The following is a 27,458-nucleotide window of genomic DNA, read 5'->3' as shown; positions in this document are numbered from 1 at the left end:
GGGGTGGAACTGTCTCCAGTGAGCTGGAACCACCAATATGAGTCATCAATTAAGAAATTAATCCTCACAGGCTTGTTGATGGGCCAGGCTGGTGGAGGCATTTTCTCAATTGAAGTTCCCTCTTCCCAAATGACATGTTGAGTTGACATAAAACTTACCAGAAATATGGCCTATTTCTATATGGTTCTATATGAATTCTTGGATTGTTTTATTACAGCTCTGTGAAGAATGACATCAGAATCCTGATGGGAATTACATTCAATCTGTTGACCACTTTCAGTAGTGTAGCTATTTTCATGACATTAATTCCTAATATTTGATGATCAGGAACACAGAGATTATTTACATCATCTAGTATTTTCTTTTCTGTCATTTTTTAATGATGGTGGACTTTTCAGTGTAGAGGTCTTTTACAACCTTGCTTAGGTTTATTTTAGCTACTTTTTTGGGAGCTATTATGAATAAGATTTTTTCTAATTTCTTTCTCTGGGAGTTTATTGTCCATATATGCAAAGAGTAATTCATTTTGTTTATTGATTTTTTTGTGTTCTAAAACTTTACTTAAAATGTTTCTTAGATCTTAAAGCTTTCTAGATGATTCTTTAGGGTCTTTTATGTGTAGATGGGGCTAGTGTAACACATTTCTTCCTTATTTTTGTTCCTGTGTGTCTTTTTCTAGTTTAATCCCATAGCTAAGGCAGAGAGCACTGTATTGAATAAAAGTAGAAGTGGGCATCCTCGTCTTGTTCCTGTCTTCAGGGGAAATAATATCAGCAACTTTTGATTTTGGTATAATACTGGTTATGGGTTTGTTACATGTAGCCTTAACATGGGTCTTTTTCCTCTTTCTTTTTGCCAGTTTAGCTAAGGGTTTGTCAATATTACTAACTTTTTCAAAGAACTGACTCTTTGATTGATTTTGTGTGCTCTTTTAATCTTTATTTCATTAATTTTTGTCTTAATTTTTATTTCTTTCTAACTGCCAGGTTTGAGATTGACTTCTTATTTTTCTATAATTTTGAATACATCATTAGGTTGTTTATTTGAGATGTCTCTAGTTTTGTAATACAAGCCCCTATATCTATAAACTTTCTCTTAGGGCTGCCTTGGCTGTGTATCAAAGGATGATGTATTTATTGTACTGTCATCTGACTGTAAGAATTTTTAATTTCCTCTCAGAGTTCTTTAATGACCCACACTTCATTCAGAAGTGTATTGTTGAGTCTGTTAAGTGTTTGTATTACGTAGTTTTTATTGATGTTGCTGTCAGTATCTTCCATCTACACAAGGATGCCCTGGGGCTGCACCAGAGCCACTCTGCAGTAGCTGGAAGTGTGTTTGGAAGATGAGTTATGCTGGGCAAAGAAATACACTTAGGAGTTACAGAAGAAAATACATTGAAGGTAGTAAAGGCCACACTTCCTACTGTTGGATAAAATACTGACAAGCCTACATAGGAGGCAAAAATAATCCCACGGTAGCAGCAGATTTGAACTTGAGTATTGAATGTAATATGCAGTGAATCTGATGTGCATGTATATACAGCATATGAATTTATTATTCACCTGTATAGATTTTTTTCAAGCTCACTGGTCACTACAAGTGTCTAAAGATATTACACCCAAGAAACAAGACCAGTTGCCCAGATCATGATGCTTAAGTGCTGTGCTTATCAAAAGAATCAAGATCCTTTAAGAAGGGGCTGCTCCAAGAGTTAGGCCAAAGTAAAGAGCAGTGTGCACCTGGAGAGTTTTATGGCAGAAAGTTAAAAATACTCAAAACCTGAACTCAAATCCAGCATCCACATAAGATGCAGGCATAGCAGAATGCCCCTATAATCCTAGTGCTGGGAGAGAGAGCCAGGTGATCACTGGGGCTCATGGCCATCCCAAGTCAATGTAACTGGGGACCTCTAGTTTCAGCAAAGATTCTTGTCTCAAAAAATAAGGTGGAAAGCATTTGAATACACCTGGTATCAACCTCCAACCCCACATACACATAAGCACATACACATGTATACTATACACATACAAAAAGGAATAGATAATTGAAGGATTATAACCCATTGAATAAAATAGGACCCATGAGTAGTAAATAAGTAAATATGGGTTTCTTGCATTAAATGTCAGCCAGGAAACATAGAGGCAATGATGGGCATGGAGTATCTCCATATGGCAATCTTCTCAGTGGTTGGGGATTAGTGGTAAAGCTAACAAAGGAGTGTAAGGAATGGGATGTTAACAATATTAGAATAGTTCTGATAATAAAAATCATCAGTTTCAGGGGGTGGGGATGATGGCTTTATAATACAGAAATCTGACAGGTACCAACACCATCAGATGATGAAGCTTAGGATGGTCAGTAGTGGGTGAGTGGGCATCCTGTACCCTCAGATGTGGTACACAGAGAAGAGCATCAAAGCTTCTCTGTGATACTCCTTCATGTTTAGAAGACATGACCTGAGTCCAGGTCATGAAAAGAATACCAGAGTCACCCTGTAAAATACACAGTTTATTCTCCTTACAGCCAGTGAGGGCTGACAGAGAAGGGTTGGCATGGAGAGGAAAGACGGGAGTTGTTTCTGCTTAGAAAAGCAGAGTCATGGCAGCTCAAGGCAGCTCATGCTCCATGATGTCCTGTACCAGAAAGAAATAAGAGAAATGACAAGACTTACGTTAGCTGTGTGGCGTGGAGGTGCTGCTGTATCAGGCTATTTCCTGACTTGAAATAGTAGGATGGTGAGGCACTTTCTCTCAAGAGATCCAGAAGATAATTTATGATGGGCGGGGGTGGGGGGCATGGTAGGACAGAAGTTAATGTTGGCCTCTGAGGACTCTGGGTTGGGATATACGAGAATGCTTCATATGTTCCTGAAGTTATGCAATTGTAAGGTTTGTTCCAAGAATTCTGTAAGGAAGTGATCCCAAAACAGACTCATAAAGATGTCAGCAGTGGCCACATATGGGTTCTTAAGAGGAGAAGAGCACACCAACTGGTTATCTAATACTTGTCTGAAATCATACATACAAGTAACACTGTACAGACTGAGCAGTAAGTGTATAGTGGTGGACTTGCAAGCAACAACAACAAAATCCAAGAATTCAACAAAAAAGAAACTAGAGCTCTTGCTACATGCCATGATAACAGCTAAGGCAACTGGCCAAATCTGGGTGCACAGTTGTTAGATTTCTTTTTAAAAATATTTGAATATTTAATTTGATAAGATTTTCCAATTTAAGTTAAACTAGAAGATCTTTATAGAAAGGTATTTCAGTATCCCTATTAAATTACATTTTGAAGATGCCATTAAACTACTAAGAAGAAATAGGATGGCTTATTGTAGACTTATTTCCACAATATTTATGTACAAGATTGGATAAAACAATTTCTTCTCTCTCTCTCTCTCTCTCTCTCTCTCTCTCTCTCTCTCTCTCTCTCTCTCTCTCTCTCTCTCTCTTTTGACAGGGTTTGACTGTGTAGCCCTGGCTGTACTGGAACTCACTCTGTAGACCGAGATGGCCTCAAACTCAGATTCTTTGCCTGCCCCGCCTCCCATTGCTGTGATTAAAGGCGTGTGCCACCACCGCCTGGCCCCAAACAGAATTTCTTTTACAACAAAAAGAAATTACATTTAGGATGTACAAGGATGAAGTTTATAAAATGAATGAGAAACTGAAAGATCTTAAGAGAGATTCAAATGCATTTGTAGTTGTAGAAACTTAAAAGGGAATGTTTAAAGCGCACGTTTCATAAATATTTACACTATTGCTTTTCATTTCTGTTTTACTAATTGCTAGGCACTTGGCGGTGTCCCGGGAAGTCAGCCGTTACTCCCCAGTGGAATGGACCCGACCCGACAACAAGGTGATTAAAGGAGGGTGAAACTGAGGCCCGGGCCAGTGAGGGGGTCTCTGAGAAGAGCTTCACTGGTGTAAATACTCCATCGTCTTACCAGATGCATTTCCACAGCAACATGACTAAATGGTTTCCACTTCCGGCTAATTCTCAAGTATGCACAATAGCAGGTTAGAGACGCTGACATGGAGACGGACTATTAAAACGTCTAAAGTCTGTCTATGGCTTCGGACACATAGGAAGTTAAATGATAACACATTTATCAGTTCCTCCGCCCTTTTCAGATAGAGGACTTAGTGTTGATAGACGGGAAGAGGACAAAGTGACACCTGACTTCATTAGTTCAAGGGTCCCAGTAACCTCGTCCTTCCTTGGAGATACTTAGGGACCATGGACAGCGAAGGCTGTAGTGCAGGAAATACTGCCCTAAGGAAAGATCAAAGGCTGTGAGAGAAGTAATTCAACACAGAGAAGGAAGAAAGTTTCAGCCAAGAAAGCAATAGAGGGTGTGGGATAGCTGATAGCCAGAGCTGGAAATTGTGGTTACAAAAGTCGAAACACGTTGGCGGCCATGCTCGGATATGGCATGGTTCTACCACAAGGAGGGAACTGGTGTCATGGTGCTCATAGCTGATCCATTGCTAATCTCGTCATACTTCCTTTAGGACATCCAAATATGGGTGGACCAATGCAGAGAATGACTCCCCCGAGAGGAATGGTGCCCTTAGGACCGCAGGTAAATATTCAGCCTGAGAGCCGTGGGTGGCTGCGCCTCCTGATGAGGGGTCGTGGTTTTCTGGAGTATTGACAGACCTCGGGGGCTGACTGCAGTGGACATGTAGATCTCACTATGAAATTCTGAAACTAAAAGTACACTAGGTTCTGTGCTTCATGTTATAAATAACTATATTTTATATTATAAAAATTATGAGAGATAATAAAAACTTACTTCTGGCTACTAAACTCTTGTGGTGACTTTTAGTCACTGTTTATTATGTTAGTGTGAATACTTCCTCTGCAAAGCCAGATTGTAGTGTATTTTTTTCTCTTTGTATTAGCAGTATCTTTTATATCTATTTCTGTTAGTATGAAGGAAATAAAGTATCTTGGTATAAATTTACCTCAGAAACCAGAAACACCCACAATAACCATAAAAGTTACACCACACAAAAGGAATTGATGAAAATTTATTATAAAGATCATGCATTTAAACAAAAGCAAGAGCCATGCTCATGAATGGATAGGACAGAAAGTTTAAGTAAAATCATTTGGAATGGCAGGAATCTCATTACATAGTCACACGTATCACCTTTCATATGAAATATGTGCATCAAAAAAGATAAGCTTCATTTCCTGAAAGATGATGAAAACAATTCCTACAACAGACATTTTACCACATAGCTGCCACCCGAGGGTAAACTGTCCTGTCTCTGTACCTGTATTGTAGAAACAGGCTCTGGAATGGTGTTTGTAGCTTTATGCACAGACAAAATATACATGCATGCTTGTTTTGCTTGAGAGAAGGTTTCACTGTGTAGCCTTAGCTGACCTGGAAATCATTCTGTAGACCAGACTGACCTTGAACTCAGAAATCCTCCTGCCTCTGAATCCCCAGAGTGCTAGGACTAAAGGCCTGTGCCATTGACCAGTCTCCCTAATTTTTCCATAAATACCACTTCTGAGTTTTTTTACCTTAAGGCATGTGTAATAAAATGAGATAGTCATTTCTGGTAACAACTTAAGCTGAAACAAAGAAATATACTTAGCATAATGGTTCTTGAGGACTGTGTGTTGAGCAAGTGCAGACAGAACAGAGTGACCATGTGGTTAATGTGTATTGTATGGGTGAAGACATAAACTCTTACCCCAAGTCAAGGCATATTTATAATATGTTTTCAATCTAAGGACAGCAACCACAAGTGATTTTTAAATTAGTACCAATATACTTTAAACAGAAAAGCAAAATTATTTATTTCATCAGAGGAAAAAAAAAGTCTTCTGATACAATGTTTGAAATTGTTTTCTCTTTATTTTTGTGATAGTCACTTAGCTAACCTGTTTCTTTAAAAAAAAAAAAGCAAATCTCTTGGGACTCATGGAAATAGCCTCTAAAAATCAGGTAGTTGGGGTGGATGAATGGGAGATGAGAATGTATAGCTCGCATATAGAAAATAAACTGATTCCATGTATTTAAATACAGCTAAACTGTAGAATTCAACTTACTGTAGGATAAAACTTCCTAATAATTAAACAGTCCAATCAAGGAAAGACGTTTTAAAGTTTCCTAGCAGACAGAGTCTGAACACCTTTTTGTGAGGCACATTACATTGGAAGACAGATTCGCCCGGATGGAATAGACAGTGGCCACCAGCTCTAAGAGATGAGCCCAGATGGAATAGACAGTGGCCACCAGTGCTAAGAGATTAGCCCAGATGGAATAGACAGTGACCACCAGCTCTAATAGTTTAGCCCAGAAGGAATAGACAGTGGCCACCAGCACTAAGAGATGAGCCCAGAAGGAATAGACAGTGGCCACCAGTGCTAAGGTTCGGAGATTCTCTATGAGCTCATCCCGTTCTGCCTTTGTTGAGCCACGTGGAAAGCCTTTTTTTTCTTTCTTTCTTTTCTTCCTGAGTTCTTTGTGATTGGGAATATTAGTCACAAAATGAAAATATTTTATATCTGTAAATCATGTATTATACTGGATAATCCCTCACTTTCTGTGACAATTCAGTTTAATTAGCTCATCATTTATTGAAGGCCTACTGTGTATCAGACATCTTACTTGACCATTGAGTATAAAAAGATTAATAAAATAGGATTTCTGTCTTCAGGGTGCATATTGCTGAGCAGAAAATGCGGCTGCATTTAGAAAAGTTATTATCCAATACTAAACGCCTAGAAAACAAAATATGGAGCCCTTATATAATAACTCAGCGGGTCATCACATGAACAGAGAAGTGATGCTTTGGAGTTGAGGCTACATGGGAGTGGAGCAAAGGGGGCTCATTACATTTTATTAACATCCTTGAAAAAGAATTAAAATAGCTGCAGGTTTTCAGTAGCAAGTGCCATATTTTAATTCATTAAGCACTCTGATAGTTTATATTTCATTTTGTCCTGTGAAAAGTCTACATGGAAATTAATGTTATTGCTGTGCAGGTAAGGAAAATAAGGTTAAAAGAATTGTTGGCCCATGTGAAGGAGTGGCTGCTGTGGTACACACCTGTAATCCCTGAACTCCAAAGGCTGGGCCAGGAGGATTGCAAGCCCAGGGCCAACCAGACTCTGTGGAGAGCCCCTGGCTCCCAAAGGCAGTGTGTTAAAGAAGCCGTAATGCTATGGCAGTAGAGACCCAAGCTAATGCCTTTCTGTGCCCAGAGCTCTGAGGGACATCCATGGACTATTAGATTCTCTAAAACTCACAAATAAGTAGAAAAGTGGCCAGCTGTCCCAGAAAGAATCTCTGCCTTCCTTTACCATGTATAGTTTTCATTTCCATGACTTTTGGCTCTGAAATCCCTTGCTGATTACTACCCCTACTACTCCCATGCTTCACCCAAAGATGAAGACAGGTGGCTGCCATTTCACCTGATGACTTATGTGGCTAGAATGATTCTCCTACAGCTCACACACCTGAGTGTAAATATTTCCTTAAAGTGAAAGTGAATCAACAATGACAGTAGCAAGTGGCTGGGGATTTCTCTTACCAAGTATGTCGTTCTGTCTAGATTAACAGACCTTTCTCATTGATTCATTTCCTCGTCCTCTTAACACCTCCTCCAAGTGTTCCTGTAGATGAGACAACATGGCTATGAAAGTGCAGTTTCTTTAATTTGGAAAAGTCCAGTAGGCTAGAAATATAACTGGGAGAAGAAGTTCAAAAATGTAGAAATGAAGGCAGAAAGCATAGGCTGGGGCTGGCCTGGGATTAACTTTATGGGAACATATTCAGGAGTTTAGGCTTATTTAACGGGTAATCTGGGTCATATCTTTTAACTGGCATGGGTAATACTGTGGTTTAGAAAAAACCTTGCTCGAGGAAGTCCACAGAATAAATTGGGATCAAGATGGAGTAGAACAGAAACCAATTAAGATGGTGCAGTCGTCTTCACATTAGGAAGTAGAACGCCGTGCGGGAGCTTTTGCTGCTGCAACCAACAGCCCCGGCAGTTGATCAGAGAGGAAATGTTTAAAAAAGAAAGGATATCCAGGAACTTCTAGGAATTCCTCGCATGGCTTGTTATGTGGTGGGTGATGCTCGTACTAAAGGAGGAGAGACTATAGAGAACTTAAGCACAAGCAGAGGACGATGATTTCTATGTGCCGAGCACGAGATGGCAGCCAGGCAGAGCCTGCCACTGTGGAGTTCAGCGTAATTCAGGCACACAGAGACACATGGTAAAATAGATTCAGAGCCCTAGTGTGTAAGCAGTGTTTGAACAGATTGTAGCGGATAAGATTACCCATGAATGTATATTTATTGAAAATGATGCTGTAGCTAAAATGTGGGGAAAAGTAACATTTAAAGAGTGAACAAAGCAAAGGAACCAGCAACGTACCTGGAATACAAGACTGGAGAGGAGAGAGATGAGCATCAGAAAACTAAATGTGAAAGTCATTGACAGTGCCCAGTGTATTAACATGATAATCAGAAAGTAACCTTTTGTAGCTAGAGTTTTCTCCAGTCCTGCCTGGCCCACAGTCAGGACAAATCTCTCTCACCTGCCAGTCCCGCAGCTGCTCAGACCCAACCAAGTAAACACACAAAGACTTATATTGCTTACAAACTGTATGGCCACAGCAGGCTTCTTGTTATCTAGTTCTTATATCTTAAATTAATCCATTTCTATTATCTATAAGTTGCCACGTGGCTTGTGGCTTACCAGTACCTTATATCTTGCTTGTCATGGTGGCGGCTGGCAGTGTCTCTCTGCCTCAGCCTTCCTGTTCCCAAACTCTCCTCTCTCCTTGTCCTACCTATACTTCCTGTCTGGCTACTGGCCAATCAGTGTTTTATTTATTAACCAATCAGAGCAACACATTTAACATACAGAACATCCCACAGCAACCTTTGACCCTTATTGTCAACTAGTAAGCTAATAAGATATGCATACTAAAGCATTAAACTGCTTTCATCTCCTTTAATGCACACAGTAGGTATTGCCTGAGGTTCACTGAGTCACATAATTCATGCATGCATATTTTCAGTATGCTTTAGTTCTCATGTAGTTTGAGTGTTATAATAGCACATGCCCATGTTGGATCTCTTTGTCTATGAATAGATGCTTGTAGTCAGCATTTTGGGGCTGGGTTTACCTGTTCAGTTACTTTTCAGACTTCATGTAATTGTTCTTATCTAATAATTTCAAACCTGTTGAATTAATAGTTTATCTAAAAACAGAATTTTGGACTTATAAAATGTTTATTTGAAAAAGTAATGTATAGATATTAGGTAATTAGTAAAAGATATGCTAAATGTTATAATTTTGATCATATCTTGATCATTTAACATGATCCAATGATTGTCCATATTCATAGAATTTTTAAATGGCATGAACCAAAGTAGTTGTTAAAATAGAAGCAAAAATACCAGAGTGGACCCTTCAGAGAATGAATTACACAGGCCTTATCCAGTCAGGAGTTACGTAGGGAAGTCATTAACCTGCTCTCCTTTCTTTCCCCCCTCCTCTTTGGTTTTGTTTTTTTGTTTTGTGGTAGTCTGACCCTTGGTTATCATTACAGAACTATGGAGGTGCAATGAGACCCCCACTGAATGCTTTAGGTGGCCCTGGAATGCCTGCAATGAACATGTAAGCAAAATGCTTATTACTCTGTTTAGTGAAGTATTCTGTTTTCTCTCTTCTGAAATTACACGAATTTGTAAAGCAATTTAAGTACCTCAATGTCTTTACTGTATGAAAATGAACTAAACATGAGTGCAATTTCTTACTTCATTTTCATGACTTACTATCATGTTTTTCTTCTTTCCATGCAACTTTCAAATTCTTTTTGCATTTTAGGTACCATAAATTCACAACTTCTAAGTCTGTTTCTTTTTAATAACTATGTATAGATTTCATATGAAATCTATATAACACTATGAAGAGATGCAGATACCAGAACCATGTACTAACTCTACAGAAGATGATAAATGAGAATTCTTAGTCATGTTGATAAGTTCTTTGTGGGAGCTGACTGTGAGTTAGTCTCATAAACATATGTCTACGTTTGCATTATTGGGACCACTTTCAACACAAAAGACTTCTCTGTGGTGCTATCCTGTGTTAAAGAACTACATAGTACAGGATTGGTTCTCTTTGAAAACTCAAGATGTAACTGGATAAGGAATAAACTGAAGATGTTGGTATTACTGGAATGACCTTTCCAGTCCAAAAAGAGTAGTTTGTTTATGTTGCAATGCAATTTGCTAAGGAATTTTTTATTTATTTTGCATTCTCCAACCTTCACTTGAAGGCATGTATACACTAGATCTTGCTAATGACGTTTATGAACTCACCAGAGGATCACCAGGGTGATGGGGCCTAAAGGAAGCTCATCAGAAGTGATTACTGTGTTCCGTGTGGGCTTGAGGCTCCTCGACTTTACTTCCCATCTGCCTGTTTTTAGCTTCTTACGTATTAAATGAAACAACTCTCTGTCATTCAGTGGCATGAAGACATACTGTGAAATAAGCTCTTTTGATGTATGCAGGATTTTTTAAGCTTCTGAAACCATTTTCATAGGATGCAATTTTTACTAAAACTGAAAATAGGTTAATAAGTGGATACCAGCCAGACTCAAAACTAACAGAACAGGGAGAAAAGTAGGTCAAATTGTTCTATAACGTCTTTTTTGCCTTTGAAATAAAAACGGATAGACATGAAGTCTGGCTCTTGAACTCCTCACAGGCTCACCCTTTATTAACAGTTGTTCCAGAGGGTTGAATGGTATTTTGTACTTATGTTAAAAGCTGGAGCTCTTAACAGTAGGCTAGAAAATACATGAAACTTAATTTAGATTCTCACTTTAAAAGTCAATATATTTCAATAAAATTGTAATATTATGCTCAATCAAGTTGTCGCAAGTGATAAGGACATATCTAATATGAAACAATATAGTACTCTGTGTAATAATTAGCCACACAGCCACCTTGAGGTAAACCTGATTTTGCTGGTACATAATAAAATTTTATTTTCATATGATTTAAGAGACTCAAATAATTACTTAAAATTATCTAGTTCCCTCTGATATTAAGAGTACTCATATATGTGCTTAAGCATCCACATATGAGTACTCTTAATTCCCTAGACCATTAAGACGAAAAATGTGGCTGAAATTCTTACTAGGATTTTTTTTTTTTGGATATTTAGCTTTCTTAAACATTCTTAGATAGTTTGAAATATTTTCTCTTATATGAGAGTCCATTGTTGATATGAATTCTAGTTATTAAAGAGAATGAAGTCTTATATGCTTATTCTCATTTTTTGTTAGGATTTTTTTGGATATTCAGCCTTCTTAAACATTCTTAGATAGTTTGAAATATTTTCTCTTATATGAGAGTCCACTGTTGATATGAAGTCTAGTTATTAAAGAGTATGAAGATTTACGTGCTTATTCTCATTTTTTGTTACTTTCCCTTTATTTTGGAGTCTTCTGTAATTCTCTTCATTTTTAGTAAATTGGGATTCTCTCAGAGACAGTGAAAAGCACATACATATTTAGGCATAATAAATGCTTTCCTATGGCAGGGAAACTTTCCGGTTAATCACATTCTAGTCAAAGAGAGTAATCATTTCATTGCTGGTATCCCTGGCAAATCAAAGTGGACTAGAACAAGAAATACACCATATCTTCATCACACTTGTAAAATACATTGAATTAAAATCCATTATTTATAATCTTTAACACAAATGTGTGACACCCCCTCCAAAGAGGGGGTTTTTAAATGGCACCCGTGACTTTCTTCATGACATTTTCAAAGAAAAAAGAAAAAGAGAACACTGTCGGACTACTGAAAATTTGAAAGACAGGACATGGTGTTCCCTCAAGCTCCACTTTGAAATGGGTTAGGAGCAAGGACAGGCTTCCAGATACTCGGAATGTTTCTTCATTCCTCTCATTTGCCAGGAGAATATAAAGACAGTGAAATAAAAGCCAGTCCTGGCCCCCCAGTGATTCAGTGCTGTGTTCTGACCAGCCACCAGAGCTTTTAATTGCAGAATTAAACAGTCACAACACAAATTTTGTTAATCCCATTAATGGAAGTTCATATATAGAAATTGGTTGCTGGGCTGTGGTAGCACATGCCTTTAATCCCAGCTCAGGGAAGCAGGCAGAGGCCGGTGGGTCTCTGTGAGTTCAAAGCCAGCCTGGTCTACGATGCCAATTCCAGGACAACCAGGGCTGTTACACAGAGACAACCTGTCTCAAACATACAAACAGTAGAAATTGGTCACAAAAACATTGGAGAAAAAAGGCTTATGGTAGTGGGAACTTGACACTTCTGTTTTTTAAACTTGGAACAAACTGCACAGTAGTTTGTCCTGAACATTCAAAGTAGGTTTTCAACACTTCTATAACAAATAAACACCCAATATTAAGTGATGTAAAATTTACAAGCCCCGCCCTAGAACACTGCTCCTCAGCCTTGTAGCCATTTATAGAAGCGAAGAGCTGCAAAGATCCCATGACTTCCAGAAGGGACTGTTCAGTGGGTTATTTAAATGAGTGAGTTCCAAAGGAGAATTATCTCCTTGGTAGTCATGATTCCAGCTGTCCATCATAATAGATGCTTACCAAAACCACATACATCTGTCACGTTTTCTTCTTCTTTGCTTCTAAAAAGGGCTCATCCCCTAGTGTTTATTCAGAATCATGCTTAGAGTTGTTGGGTCAGCTTCTTGGTAGTCTCGAGGCTCCAGCAGAAGCGGACATGATCGACTAACTTAGTTGATCTTTAAACCACTAGGCGTTGGCTTCAGCGCTGTTTGTGGAACTCTCACAGTGTGTTTATGTGAGTTCATATGTAATTCCTATAATGTTCAAATGAAGTTGATGTGAAATACAGAATTCTGGGACTAAAGTAGTATAAACAGTAGAAATGATGTTACTTATGATAAGTTTAACACTGAATTTATGTTATTTACTAAATAACAATTTCTGACTTTTAATTTAGCTTCTAATTTAATAGTAGACAACTTTAAGTTAAATATTTTATTTTATATACTTTATTCATACAATTCTTCAAAAGAAATTGCATTGACTTTGTGTCAGGGATGCACATGCCATAGCATGTGTGGAGAGGTTTGAGGGCAGCTTTGAGGAAGCTGTTCTCACCTTCTCTGTGTGGGTCCTGGGGATAGAGCTCAGGATAGGAGGCTGGGCAGCAAACATCTTTGCCCACTGAGCCACGTTGTGAGACCGATTCCTACAGTTCTTCGTGGGTCCTATTCAAAGTTAGAAGACAATTAACTATGTATCATCAGTGCAGTTGAAGTTTCCCATGATTTGACTGTTTTCTAGGTTGCCCAGCTTCTTCACTGCGTTATATTTAGCACCAGACAGACTCTGGCTAATCTTCCTACTCAAGCGTTTCACTTGATCAACATGCATCCTGTTTCGCATCATTTTATGTCCATCAGGACACTGAATCCTGCATGTAAAATTGTCTTTGAAAAGTGTTCAATAATCAATTGTAAAATTGTTGTCACCACTGTCATCCTTATCATCAATATCACCTCAAGGGGAGAATTCTCCTTAGGGCACTTGGAACAGAGCCGAAGGAGGGATTTACACCATATCCCTCTGTTTATACCCTATGAATACCAGACTAAATCTCAAACAGTTGTAATGAGTCCAAGCAAGGTAACTAGGACAGTGTCTTTGTTTAATGTTTATTACTTTACATTTAAGATTCATAGATTCAAGGGAACTTTAAAACTAGAAAATTTCACTGCCTTAGTGAGTAGAAAGAGAATTTTCTATAACCAATGAAAGAAAGTTGAAAATAGTCTGCTTCTCATAAAACAATATTTATTCAAATGTACATAACACCACATCCCAAGTATATGACTCTTGATTTAATTAACTGGGCATTAATTTTGTTTATAGGCTATGAAATATAAAACATTCTCATGAATTCTAAAATAAAGAAATATATTGGTATAGATTATCTCCTTTCATTTCAAGACTTGTTCTCTCTACTGTCTTCAACTAAAATTATGAAGTATGAATTTTTATATCTGTAGAACTGTAATTCACATGCCCATTTAAAGGCTACATTCTCTTCTGGCAAACAGCAGTACTTATACTTAGTATTCAGTGGCAGCCTTACATTATAATGGTATTGGCCATGAGGCTAACACCAGACTAAGTGCTTCCCAGTGGTAACTAAGTCATCATTAGCACCAGATGATACATTGATATATAATCTACTTTAATATAATTTTTAAGGAGGCAAGTTTAGATAGTGCTTATTTGTAATTTGACAGTAATCATTTAATGTAGATACTTTATAAAATCATTTTGAATGATATGCAGGTGACTCTTACTGCTGTATTGGATTATATGTATCTGTATTTGATCCCTTTTTACTCCAAAACTGGTAAAAAAAATCATTTAGGAACATATATTGACTGCTATGGGTAATTTCTATTTCTTGTTTATAAAAATAAGTAATATTAAACTAGCTATACATGAAACTGTTTCATGAAATAATTTTTTTTCATTCAAGGAAAAACTATTAAGATGACTAAAAAGTAGTTTTGGTGCTTAACTAGAACCATGTATAGTAACTGAATTACAGACATTAATGTTTTGTGCCTTGTTCTTTACTTACTGTGGAACTATTTAGGCACATGTTGAAATGTAATCTGTCATATCATTTTGTAGGGGTCCAGGTGGTGGTAGACCTTGGCCAAACCCAACAAATGCCAATTCAGTGAGTATATATATTTTGCACTTTGTAACATTTAGCAGTGAAAAGACTGTTGCTTTTGAGAGCTTCACAAGAACTTAACACAGTTGTTTTACGCTTTTAAAGAAGTTACTCAAAAAATATAGGTTTGTTTATATTCTTTTAAAAATGTATCTAATTTTTGATATTTTGTAATTTTTTTCATTTCCTTATGTAAACATGTTCTATGTCAGTTAATAGATCTTCAAAAGAAAAGATAGAAACAGTGAGTAATACAATAGTGTGTATAGCCATCTCTACTTATCATAAGGTTGGATCTTCTGGAGTAGCTACAAGATCATTAAGTTGCCAGATAAGATGCATCTCAATTAGAGGAAACTGAATTACTATGATTGTGAGTTGTGTTTATCATACCTACCAGGTGCACATTTGCCTAGTGCCTATTAGCTAAATTGCCATCCCTGCTCATCTATGTATCTGACATCCTGGGAATTTTTCTTATATTTTTGTGGCAGTGGTTTAATGCATTTTTTCCCTCTTAATGAGGTCACAGAAATATATGCACAGGTTGCAAATGAAGCTATCAGGTTTTAAACTGAATGATTTTAGTTTTATGATCCTGGAGATAATTTCTTCATCTTTGAAATCATAAGCATTTCAGAATGTGAGAGAAGCCTGCTTTATACATTAGTATAGTGTGTACACTCTACACAGCCAGCCAGGTTAAGGGGTGGAGTAAGGGCCCAGCAGACTAGACTCCATGGACGAAGTTCCTGAGCGCTGACCAGGAAGAGATGCAGCGTGCTGGCTGTGCACAGGTGCTTCCATTCACCGCCAGTTGCCCGAGTGCTAAGTAAGTCGGAAATGTAGCTAATATTCAAGATTAATTTAAAACTTCAAAGAAGTGAAAAATAAGGTGTGTGAAGTATGGGAAAATAATCATGGATCCAATGTTGTTCTACAGCAAAAGCCAAATTTCCTTTCAGTTAATTAAATCATTCATGTTTTAGAGGAAATAATTAGTTTTGTATTATCTTATTTTCTTTTGGTTTTGGTAGTTATGACATTTACTAATTATTTCAGGTAAAGAGAAAGATGTTGCTTCTACTTGGGCCTTCAGTGAACTGTTCAGCAAGTCTTTGTCAAATATTATTTTGCCAGATTATATTGTAATGTGGATAACTTCTTCCCCGGGCTTTCAGTTGCCTCTGTGCCTTAGGAGACTTTTTTTCTTTGCTTCTTCTTCTTTGCCTTAATTAGTTTATTCAGGATTTCACTTTGAAATGGCATCTAACATGCAGCCCAAATACATCACTTTTGTCCTATTAAAGTACCCATTAAACTGTTTCTAGGTAACAGTCTTCCTAGCATCAGGGTCTAGAAAGCGTCCCTATTTCCTCCATGATTGATGAAACTAGATAGAAAAGTGAAGCCTGTGCTCCATCTCAAGCTTAGTGTCCACACAGCCATCCACTCTAGGCAGAGAATAACTCATGCTCCATGTTCATCAGCACCTTTCCATATGTACCTGAGAGTGTAGCCGAGAGCCAGTGAGGACCATGCATGGCATTTGGGGAGGTAATAGAGAAATAGCTATGTTGTACCTGGTAGTGTATTAGCCAAGTCAAGTGTATTTAATAGAAGCAGAGATGAGAAGCAAATCCCATATTCTGTTGAATTTCAGGTGGGAGGGCCCCGTCTCTTGAGGATTCACCCAAGCACCATTGGTGTACTAATCAGATCAGTAGCTCAAAATCATTTTAAACCCCAAGAAATACTAGAAACTGGAGTGGAAATGTGCACAATCCACTGTCCATAATCAGTCTGGAATGTGCATTTGGCCAGTATGGTTTAGACAGGTGAAGATTGAAGGTGATCCTTTCTGTTCATGTATGCCACAGACAGAAGTATCTACCCCTTCAACTCAAAGGATGTGCATCAGGCAAATAGTGGGGAATGTGTGGGGTTTCCCCAGAAAGAGAAGGAAGTCATCCTCCTAAGCATACAGAGGGAAAATACTCCTCTCACAGCAGGTGAAGAGCCAAAAGGAGAAACTGCAGAGTGGGTGGCCTTCTAGAAGAGAGGGGCTTCTGTGAAGCAGAGTGAGAGGCGTTACAGGGACGTCCCCCCAAAACAGTTGATTATTTTGCAGTGATGACTCGTCTGTGTTATTCTGAATTCCAAGTTCCTTGGACTTTCTGTACATATTTACTATGACAGATGCCTTTCAGCTGATAGCAGTGCAGTATGTCTGCCTGCTCAGGGCAGCATATTAAAGGGGCTTTCAGGGGTTTTATCTTGTTTCATATGATCGACCTTCTCCCCATTAATTTGAAAGGATCTAAGAATCCTTTCAAGAATCCATGCCCCTGCTCCAGCACCCCAGTGCTGATGGTTTGCCACATTTGCTCCAGGATTCATTCTGTCAGCAGTTTTTCCTGTTGTGTTTCAGTGTGTCTCCTAAACATAAGGTATCACCTTTCATAACTGCAAAAACAGTGCTCGGAATCACAGCACTAACCCTGGTTAATACCGCTTTCTAAGCTACAGATCTTACTTGAGTCTGTCCAGTTGTCTAAATAATACCTTTATGCCACTCATCGGCCACGTGTCTGGTGCTTTTCTGGAACCGCTCCCCAGTGAGGGCCGTCTCTTTTAACCTGCAGTTGTGCTGACCGACCAGTTGTTTAGAAGGTCCTGTAGCTTGTTTTCACTGCCAGGCTACAGTGGGAGGAGCCTTGTGTTTTCCTGAGAACACCATTGCAGGAGGCTCCTGGTGAACCTGCCTCATCTCTGGTCACCTTAGTTTGGATTGCTTTGCTAAGCTGCTGCTTGTGCCATGTCTGTTACACTAAAATTACTGTTTTTCCTCCGGAAAGGTCCATGTAAAACCGTACTTGAACTTGTGGTGAGTGTTCTTTTCCTTCCTTCTCCTCAGCAGCCATGTTTGGCATCTATTAGTTATTCTTACCTGAATCTTTTCTTTTCCCACTGAGTTGGTCACCAAATGGACATTTTTAAATGTTTTCTTTCCTTCTCTAACAGTTGACTTTTTACTAGAGCAAAGGCTGGTTCATCCTGAAAACTCCCTATTTACTTTTCATGATAGTTCTTAACACGTATTAATTGTACAAATTGATGGGGATCTCTGTTTTCACATGCATTTGTTCATCTGTCATATCTATTTTACCTTTTTCATTATTCCTCCAGCCCCCTCCCCAATCCTTAATATTTTTTCTTCTAAAAATCCTGATTTAAATCTGATTCAGGTTCCACGAGTTCAGAAAAATGTGCCTTCTTTTTTCCTTATCTCTGTCCCCTTAGAACACACGAAGGCTGTGTGTCACCCCAGATCTTTATGTTTGTGGCTTCTAGTTGAACACAAAAGAATACCACGACCAGTTAAGGAAAGGAATTGGAAATAACTCTAACTGAACTGTATTTGCTTGTCTTGAGTCATGTGCTCCTTCATGAAACAGACAGAGGGGATGAATATGTCCTGCCTACATCACATGCCTACTCCTGAGCCTGCACAACCTGTGTCTAGTCAAAATAAGGAAAGTCCAGTTACCTGGAAAGTAGGAAAGGGGTAGACACAACACCAGATGTTTAGTATGACATACTATTAATCAGTTCTCTGATTGCATATGAAAAAGCAAATGGAGGGAATTCCTTTAAGGAAAAATATGACTAACCATACGGGCTATTTTTTACACTACAATACATTTTTTAATTAAAAGAAAAACACTAAAAACTGATTCCTACTTTCCATTGACACAATGCATGATGTTGCGCTCCCTTACTCTAGCTCATCAGTACTTACAAGATTATTGTAGACTTCCCTACTGGAGAAAGGTGTAACTGGAATGATGGCGATCCTTTTCAATGCCGCATTACTGTTGAGGCCTTATTCATACCACCACCATCATGAGTATTAAGATGCAGAATTCCCTTCTGGCTTAGTCATGCAACATATTTGACCCTTAATTTTCTTCATTAGCTTTTTGTAGCTAGATGAGCCTGACCCTCTGACTCTGTGATCTTACTTATCAACTGTGTCTTCATTTTAACATGTTTTAAAACATTTATTTGTGTGTGTGTGTGTGTGTGTGTGTGTGTGTGTGTGTGTGTGTGTGTGTGTGTGTGTGTGTGTGTTTGTTCCTGACTATATGTAAGAGCATACAGGAGCCCATGGAATTCAGAAGAGCACATTGGATCCTCTGTAATGGAATTATGGCACCATTTGTCATTGTGTCCTTTCAATTAATTTGTGAAATGATTCTCAATTCTCCAATCCTGTTTATTGTGGTCAGCATTATCCACAACTCCTTTTGTCATCTCTTGGCTGAAATTTTGCAGTAGTCTACTTGGATTCACTTGCCTTGGTCCCTGTAGAGTCACCTCACTAAGGCATGCACTTGAACATGTCTGGAAAACCTCTTATTTTTGATAGCATGCCCTCATTCCTGTTCAATCCATAAGTCCTACGGTGTATCAGCCATAAAAAAAGAAATTGCCGAACATTCCCTGAATGTGCTGTGTGATCTCACTTTCCTTTTCCCCCGTCAGTTCTCCTCATCTTTCTCACGTCACACCTACCTTCCTTCTGTTCATCCCCAGGTTTCCAGCTCAGAAACGGACCCACTACACTCACATAGCATGTCTGTCTCTTTCGGTGTGATGTATGTCTATGCTATCACAGCCTGCTGGCAGCTTGCAGGAGTGCAGGTTCTGTTATGTGCCAGGGGTAGGAGCCCACAGGCTGAAATCAGAAAGCTAAAGATTAGAATGTAGAAATAGTCGATATAAGCTACAATAGAAGAGCTTGTCCAGACAGAGATGGAAATAAATTGAACAGCTAGATGAGATAACAATTTGTAAAGTATTTAAAAGTGGTAGTTCTATTTCACCATGTGAAGGAAGAGTGAAGACTTGGGTGGAGAGGAAGGCTGGAGGTGCTGTCCTTGGAAACTAACAGAAGATTCTAGTCTTTCTCTCTCGAGCATAATAGGTGTAATTTTAATTCTGTAAACAATGGCATGCCCACCTGAAATTGATAGTTTAATGTATGGCAGGAGGGCAAAGTATCTCCTCAGGATGACATAGTAGCTCTAAAGGCCAGCTCACAAGAGTGAAAAATAAGTCCAGATTTTAGAATTTGCTTTTCATTCAGGAATTTCATGAGCTGTGTGTAGAACTCCTTTGGTAACGTGAAATCTAACAAATGAGAATATTTATACAAAGAAGTGGATGAATACTACAGGTCAAGAATTTTCCTTCCTCCTAAAGTTGACTAAGTTTACGTGCTCATCACTTAGCCGTCAGGGTTTTTGCAAAGGCTGGACCAGAAAATGGGAAGATGTTCGTACAGAGCATGTAGCATGTAACTAACATGTTACAGAGTGTGACTGTATTTGTAATCTTCTCATCCTGGCTTTGTGTCTTCCTCCAGGAAAGCTCTTGTAAAACAGAGACTTACTAGCAGAGGATCAAAGAAACAGGAACTAATGTTTGGAAGAATAAACTTAAGATATTGAGAAATAAACTACAGAGTATAGGAGAATGTAGAGGTAATTTAGTTTATAAACAGAACAACTAATTGACTAAGAAAAGATGAAAGTGTAATAAAAAATAATCTGACAGGATTACAGAATAAGTTTTGTAAGCATGAGTAGTAAGAAAGAGGTCAGGCAAAGGAATTTTCCAGATCTCGCTACAGACGTTCTGAAGTCTCAGAAAGGGAAGAGAGATAGCAATAGATCACAGAGTTCAGGAATATACTATATTGTGAGTAATAAATAGCTAAAAGATGATTAGATTGTTGTGCCAGACAATATCAGAGTAAGAAAACACTGACCAGGAGCTGAAGACGGGGATGAAATGCACTCCAGGGACCAAGAGAAAGTTGGCAGTTCAGGGGACAAATGTATGTATTTAAAGCAATGTGTTGAAAAGGCTGGGTAGATCATGAGTTGAAAAGGGCACAAGAAAGCCAAGTCATGCATTTACTGAATGGAGGCCAGGTTTAATGCTGGGAGAGACCTTAGTTCTCAGGGGAAGTAGTCCCTTCACCAGAGACTGATCACTGCAGTAGCTGTGGGCGCTCGGGCTCCATCAACCCTCTCACTCACACCAAAGTAGAGGCTTGGGTGACATGTGTTCTGTGCTTACAGAAAACAAGGACACCAAACAATGAGGAGAAAGCCTACTATTAAATAGTTCCAAAAACCATCAAGCATTTTAAGGGGAAAATTGTGGTGTGTAGATTTCCTTCTTTGTGACTTCATATTACTGCATTGTTATGGCAGGTTTGGGGCCATCAGAGAAAGGAATCAGCATGTTCGCCTCTCAGAAGGTCTTTGCTTCTGGCCTTCACTAGCTCAGTCTGGGGAGACAGATTACTGCCTTTTCTCGGAATAAAGCATATGGCTGTGTCATGCAAGTGGCCTTGTTGAAAAAGAAAATGTTTAATTTTCCTATTAACACTCACACTTAGGTGTTTATTTGAAAGTATATTTTTAATTGTTCACTTCCTGTTTTTAATTGTTCAGAGCACTGTGAATTAGTAGCTCTCTTGCCTGGAAAATGGCCTTTTCAGGAGGGGCTTCATTTGAAGAGAAAGGAGATTCGTTGTTTGGATCTGGTCCTCACAGATTATCAGCCTTTGGTCATTGTAGTTAGCAAATTCCTTGGAATTTATTGCATTGTTTTAATACTAACTAAGCAGGGAATGTGAGAATCAACATGTACTGCATGAAAGTAGCAGTAAATGTCTTTAAATTCTGCATAAATTAGAAGTTTTATCTGTACAGGATACTAATCTGAAATCTTCTGGTCTCCTGGTGTTAGCTGTACAAGTATACATCTTTCTATTTATAGACTATCTTATTAGTACCACACAGTGGATACAAATGACTTAAGCCAATATAATTTGAAGCTATAGTTTTAAGTTCCTCTTGACTGAAATCTACATTTTCTTGTGAGTTTAATATAATATTATAATTGCTTAGATTTTTTTGGCACTTACACAGATGGAAATTCCTTTATGTTTTATAATACTTTGTGATGCATTTTAAACTTGATAAAAGGGAAGTCAATTTATTTAATTCAATCTCATGCAGTCACATGAAATGAAAATATTTGTTTCTGTTCTGCTCATGTTCCAGATACCGTACTCCTCAGCGTCTCCTGGGAATTATGTAGTAAGTACACTTGGGTTTGTTTGCTCATAAGAATTGATGTTACACTTTATTTGGGCAATGAAATTGTTGCCCAGATGTTAAGAAGAGCCCCTGTGTATTGACCAAGAAGTGAACATCTTGAGTTGTTTCATCTGGCAACCTCAATACATATGTTGATGTTCATTAGTGAAACAGTTATCAGTCTGGCTAGAATTGCCTTGAGTACTCGGTCTGACTTTGGCATATGTTTCTGGGAGCCACTACAATACTCTCTATCCAATCATGAAGAGAGTCATTCCCAGTTACACAACGATATGCTTGAATTCGCAGTTCTCCATAAGAATAATGTATACACCCCCTCTCCAGGCCTGCTCACCACACATAAAGGATAAGAACACATTAAACTTTATCCCAACCACAAAGTGGATCAGACTACAGAATAAAGTAATAATTTGGAAGGCTCTTTTAGGTTTTGTCTATTCCTAGAAGCTGAAAAACCTGTTTCCTTGTTACAGACTAATACATAGTAATATTTCTCAGTGTTCATGTAGACCTGAAGCTAGTGAGTTTGAACCATCTATTTTATATTCACAAATAATCCTTTGGCATCACCTCTTTTATGATCCTTGTTCATCCAAAGACCACCATAAGGGATAGATTTTTATAAAATTTAGGAGAAAATATTAACAGAGAAGCAAGGATAAAATGGTAAACTCGGAAGCCTTTCCTAAAGTAATTTTCAGAGGTTATGGGCAACTGCAGTGCAGTAAAAAGGAGGACACAGAAGAAAATCAATGAGCATTTTAACCCCCTACAGAAACACTGTTTTATTAACATAGTGAAAAGCACATGCTGCTCTCCGGACCTGTGGTCTTTGGGTTCAGTGTTCCTCTGCGCTGTTTCAGCCAAAGAAGTCCAATTCTTGACACAATTTGAACGAAACAAAGGAAATAAATTAGAATAAACACTCTTAAAGTCACTTAATAAGCCTGATAAATTTTTATGAAATTATATACATTTATTTTAAAAGAAATTTTAGTTGTTTACTTAGTGGGACATATGTATATTATTTGAAGTGATTGGTAGGCTGTATGTATACACTCAGAATAAAGTCAAGACTTAAGCCACTTGAGAGTTCATTGGACCATTATACATAGGGTACCTGGAGAATTCTAAAGCTCATTGCCTAGCGTGTGCGATTAGTTGTCAGAATTAAGGGCAGATTCACTCCTGCCCAGTCAGTGGTTGCAGGGCTGCGGCCTCCCTAGCCTGCAGCGTTCGTGAGGATCCTGTCTCATTTCCCACTGAAGTGATAGCTAACGTGTTAAGCTCTCGGTGTTACAGCTGAAGCTGACAGAGAAAAGAAGCAGCATTAGTGGGTCTGTAATGTGGATCTCTAAATGGGTGTCTCTTAAATGCTCTCTATGTGAATGTCTTTGTAGTGTTAGTAAAAGCCAGTGACACAGAATGTAAGAAAATTACAGCAAACAATCAAAGTACACGTGAATTATTCCTATTTTGTTGATTTGTAAAGGCCCTATTAAGTGGTTTCTTCTTAACCTCATTATAGGTGATGTGATTAAGTCATGAATAATAAACCAGTGTTGCAGGCTTATTGTTTTTGGAAACTTGTCAAAACAGTCTCAACATAGTTAAGCTAAATTATGTTTTGCATAATATTGAGTTGATTGTGAATCAAAGAAAATAAATTACAGAGGAAATATATTTGCTTTGTATTTCAAAATTAGATTATTATTGAGATAAGTATAACCTTTTTCTGCTTTTCCTTACGGTGTTTAATGAACTGCTTTATTTTTACTGAAATTTTGTGTAATTATTTAGGGTCCTCCAGGAGGTGGAGGGCCACCAGGAACGCCCATCATGCCTAGTCCAGCAGGTATTGTAAATCAAACTAGCTCCATGGACATTTGACTCCTAGGATGAAACCACAGAATATAGAAATTGTTTTTGAAATAAACTTAGGAATTTTCATTGTCTCAGCATGATTAAAGACCATAGAGGAAGCAGGTGGGAAGAAGTCAGGTTCTTAAACAGCTTCAGTCCAGTTAAGGACTTATAAAATTCCTCTTGTGTAGATTATAGCTTTAATCAGTATGAGCAATGTGTTAATTTATATGAATTGCAAGTAACTTAACTTACCTAAAAATCCCTTAAGACTGAAAAGAATATATAGCCCCAACCTCAGAGAAATCTACAGGAGTAAAACACTGTATACCCATTAGGTTAGAATAACAAGCTGACACCCCACTCACATATCTTATCATCTTACTGAGTATGAATAATGCTTATGGTATTGTTTACTCTACATGTCTATAGGAATTTATTGGTTATAAATTTACTAAACAGTGATGAAAGATTTTTTAATTTTCTAAAATAAGATACATTTTACTATATCCCTAATAATTCAGCATAATTATTTCAAGTAGCATTAGCCTTTTTTTCCTTGAGACTTTAACAGAGTATTAAGCTTGTCTGGAGACTAGTGATTGGAATTTAAATTGTCTAGGGTCCAGCGAGTTATGGAACATGTATCAAGGGCTGTTAGATGGTTCTTACGAGTTGACTTGGGGGCTGGAGACATGGCTCAGCGGTTAAGAGCACTGACTGCTCTTCCAAAGGACCCACATGGCAGCTTACAACTATCTGTAACTTCAGTTCTAAGAGGACCCGACATCCTCAGACAGATTCGTGCAGGCAAAACACCAATGCACATTTTAAATAAAAGAATTGACTCTATAGTCCTAATACTATAAATGATTAGAGATGCAATCCAAGATTCTACACAAGTTAGACTATCTCATTAACTGTTATCAATAGTTAGACTAGTCTTCATTCCTAGCCCAATAGTAGTGAAATTATTCAATTTTAGGCATATGATAGGATGTAATTAAAATTTTACTGAAGTAATCATAAAACAATTTTTTTTAGTTGTGAGAAAAATAAGTGTTTATTATTCAGCACAATATTATCACAGTTTTATCCATTTACTTTTAATGGCTTATTTTAATTATATACACTTGTGGATGCCTGTGTGTGGGCATGAGCACATGGGTATGGGTGCCCATGGAGTTTGGTAGGCAGCCTCAGATCCCCTGGTGCTGGAGTTACAGATGATTGTGAGTCTACTGTGGGATATCTTTCTGTATGCTGCGAAAATGTGTTGCTCTGATTGGTTGAAAAATAAATCTGTTTGGCGTATGGCAAGGCAGCTTAGAGGCAGGTGGGAAATCCAGGCAGATGGACAGGAAGAGAAGAGAGAGGCAGGAGAGATGCCAGCCACCACTGAAGGAGAAACAACATGCCAACCGACCAGTAAGCCAGGGAACATGTGGCAAGCATAGATTAATAGAAATGGGCTAATTTAAGATATAAGAGCTAGCTAGCAAGAGGCCTGATATAGACCATACAATTGGTAATTAATATAAGCCTCTGAATGATTATTTTATAAGTGGCTGAGGGACCACAGAGCCAGACGGGACTGGGAAAACTTCCGACTACATGAGCCCTTTAATGTTTATATTAGGAACTGAGCTCAGGTCCTCTGCGAGACCAGTGTGTGCTCTTAATAGTTGAGTTACCTCTCCTACCCCACAGCTTTGTATAGACATGTGTGTGTGTATCTGTGTATATATGTGTACACACATGTATATTTATACATAGGTATGTATCACTGAAATCGTAAAAGCAGAAAATAAGCTAAAACTTTCAGTGTTTCTTGGAAATAACATAGATTTGAAGTGTTTGTAATTAAAAATAATTTCAGTTATGGTTCACTGTGAAGTCAAATGTTCTTAAGTATTTAGGTTTAGTTCTAAGATATATAGGAGTTTAAAAGTCATTATTGTTAATAATTCCAGTAAATAATATTTTGCTTTTTACATTTTATTTAAAACCAAATTTGGTAATACAAAATATTACCTTAAATTTATTGTTTTCTCTCTATCCATAAAAATATCATCATCTCTATTTTCAAAGTGTCCACATTGAAAAGCAGAATCCATCAAAGTTGAATTATATGAACTGATTGCCTCCCCTGCATCTCATTCTCATATTGTGAAGTTAATGTGTGGTTTGTGGAGATGGCATGCGATTTGTGCTCATTTGGCTGGAGACTAGAGCCCAGCTTCAAGCCACACTGGGCATAGCAGGGATAAGGAATCTAACCGCTGCTTCGTTCTGTCTCGCTGGCCTTGTCCGCACACTTCTGTCAAGTCATCCTTTAACAGTGAGCCAGGGTCCTCAGGCTAAAAGACACATGCCCATAGATGTACTTTAGTGTAACGCTCTTCTGTGAATCAAAAGGAGTCAGGCATTTCCTATACAACCATCCTTCTTCCTTTTGATGGTTTTCTTTCTTTTGGATGAAATTATATTTCCAACTAGTATTAAAAATGATAAATTCATCTCTTGCATATTTAAAATATGTAGTCCATTTTTCTTTCACCAAAAGTTAAAGATAAAACCCATTTAAAGTTTTCATATATTTAAAAACAAATACAAAATTTTCTGAAATGTGATAGAACTGTCTAGACAAATTAAATGCAATAAATCTAATTTGTTGTCTGAGGCATGCAAGCTAGGCAAGACATAGCCCCTTCCTTCTGATGAACTCTTGATAGCCAGGTGTGAGCAGGAGAGAAAAGACAAGGCGCACTGTAATCGTTGGGATCATGCTCAGAAACCTCAGGGAAAACTCATACTGGAAATAAATGGGTCTTAGATAGTGACAAGAACTCTAGGAGGTGGGACTGGTGAGAAGATGCCAGGCAGGAGAAGGATTGAAAATATGCAGATGGGCAAGGCTGCTGGTAGGCAGGAAGGAATCAGTGATCTTACATGACAGAAGTACTTCATAGATGAGGACATGAAAAAGTTATAGCCACAAAAATAACTTGGGACTTCACTTAGTATTCAAAACAAAGGGCAGCTTGAGGGGATGCATCTGGTTCATTCACTACTATGAGGCATTCACTTAGAAGTAATACCTAAAGCCTGGCGGTGGTGGCGCATGCCTTTAATCCCAGCACTTGGGTGGCAGAGGCAGGCAGATCTCTGTGAGTTCGAGGCCAGCCTGGTCTCCAAAGCGAGTTCCAGGAAAGGCGCAAAGCTACACAGAGAAACACTGTCTCGAAAAACAAACAAACAAACAAAAAAAGTAATATCTAGCCGGGCATAGTAGTGCACACCTTTAATACCAGCACTTGGGAGACAGAGGCAGGTGGTTCTCTGTGAGTTCAAGACCAGCCTGGTTTACAGAGTGAGTTCCAGAACAGCTAGAGCTACAGTGAGACCTTGTCTCAAAAAAAAAAAAAAAGTAAAATCTAGTACTGAGATTCATATATCATTGTTGATCTAGTACTGAGATTCATATATCATTGTTGATAAATGACCAATCAATAATATCATGCTTACTCTAAGTGATACACACTAAAATCACAAGCTAATTAATGTCTAGTAAGTAGTCACACAAGTGGCAGAAGTAA

At 38.2% G+C, this 27,458-nt stretch overlaps 1 protein-coding gene across 6 annotated transcripts in view; it reads left to right on the top strand.

Annotated features, from left to right (window-relative positions):
• Ssbp2 (single stranded DNA binding protein 2) overlaps nucleotides 1-27,458 on the top strand; it is a 266,155-nt gene that overhangs the window by 220,739 nt on the left and 17,958 nt on the right. For 4 of the 6 annotated variants that reach the window (XM_052743609.1, XM_052743611.1, XM_052743608.1 and 1 more), the window contains 6 exons: nucleotides 3,798-3,864; nucleotides 4,521-4,591; nucleotides 9,577-9,668; nucleotides 14,749-14,797; nucleotides 21,940-21,975; nucleotides 23,797-23,851. In XM_052743609.1, the coding sequence (XP_052599569.1) occupies nucleotides 3,798-3,864; nucleotides 4,521-4,591; nucleotides 9,577-9,668; nucleotides 14,749-14,797; nucleotides 21,940-21,975; nucleotides 23,797-23,851 (370 nt within the window). The remainder of the gene's footprint in view (nucleotides 1-3,797; nucleotides 3,865-4,520; nucleotides 4,592-9,576; nucleotides 9,669-14,748; nucleotides 14,798-21,939; nucleotides 21,976-23,796; nucleotides 23,852-27,458) is intronic. The other 2 variants (XM_052743612.1, XM_052743610.1) reach the window with 1 other exon arrangement.

This window comes from Peromyscus californicus, unplaced genomic scaffold (genome assembly GCF_007827085.1).
Source record: "Peromyscus californicus insignis strain IS unplaced genomic scaffold, ASM782708v3 Scaffold_18__1_contigs__length_77618521, whole genome shotgun sequence".
In the NCBI taxonomy this organism is placed as follows: Eukaryota; Metazoa; Chordata; class Mammalia; order Rodentia; family Cricetidae; genus Peromyscus; species Peromyscus californicus.
The sequence above is the reverse complement of the archived record's forward strand: the minus strand, read 5'-3'. Positions and strand labels throughout refer to the sequence as shown.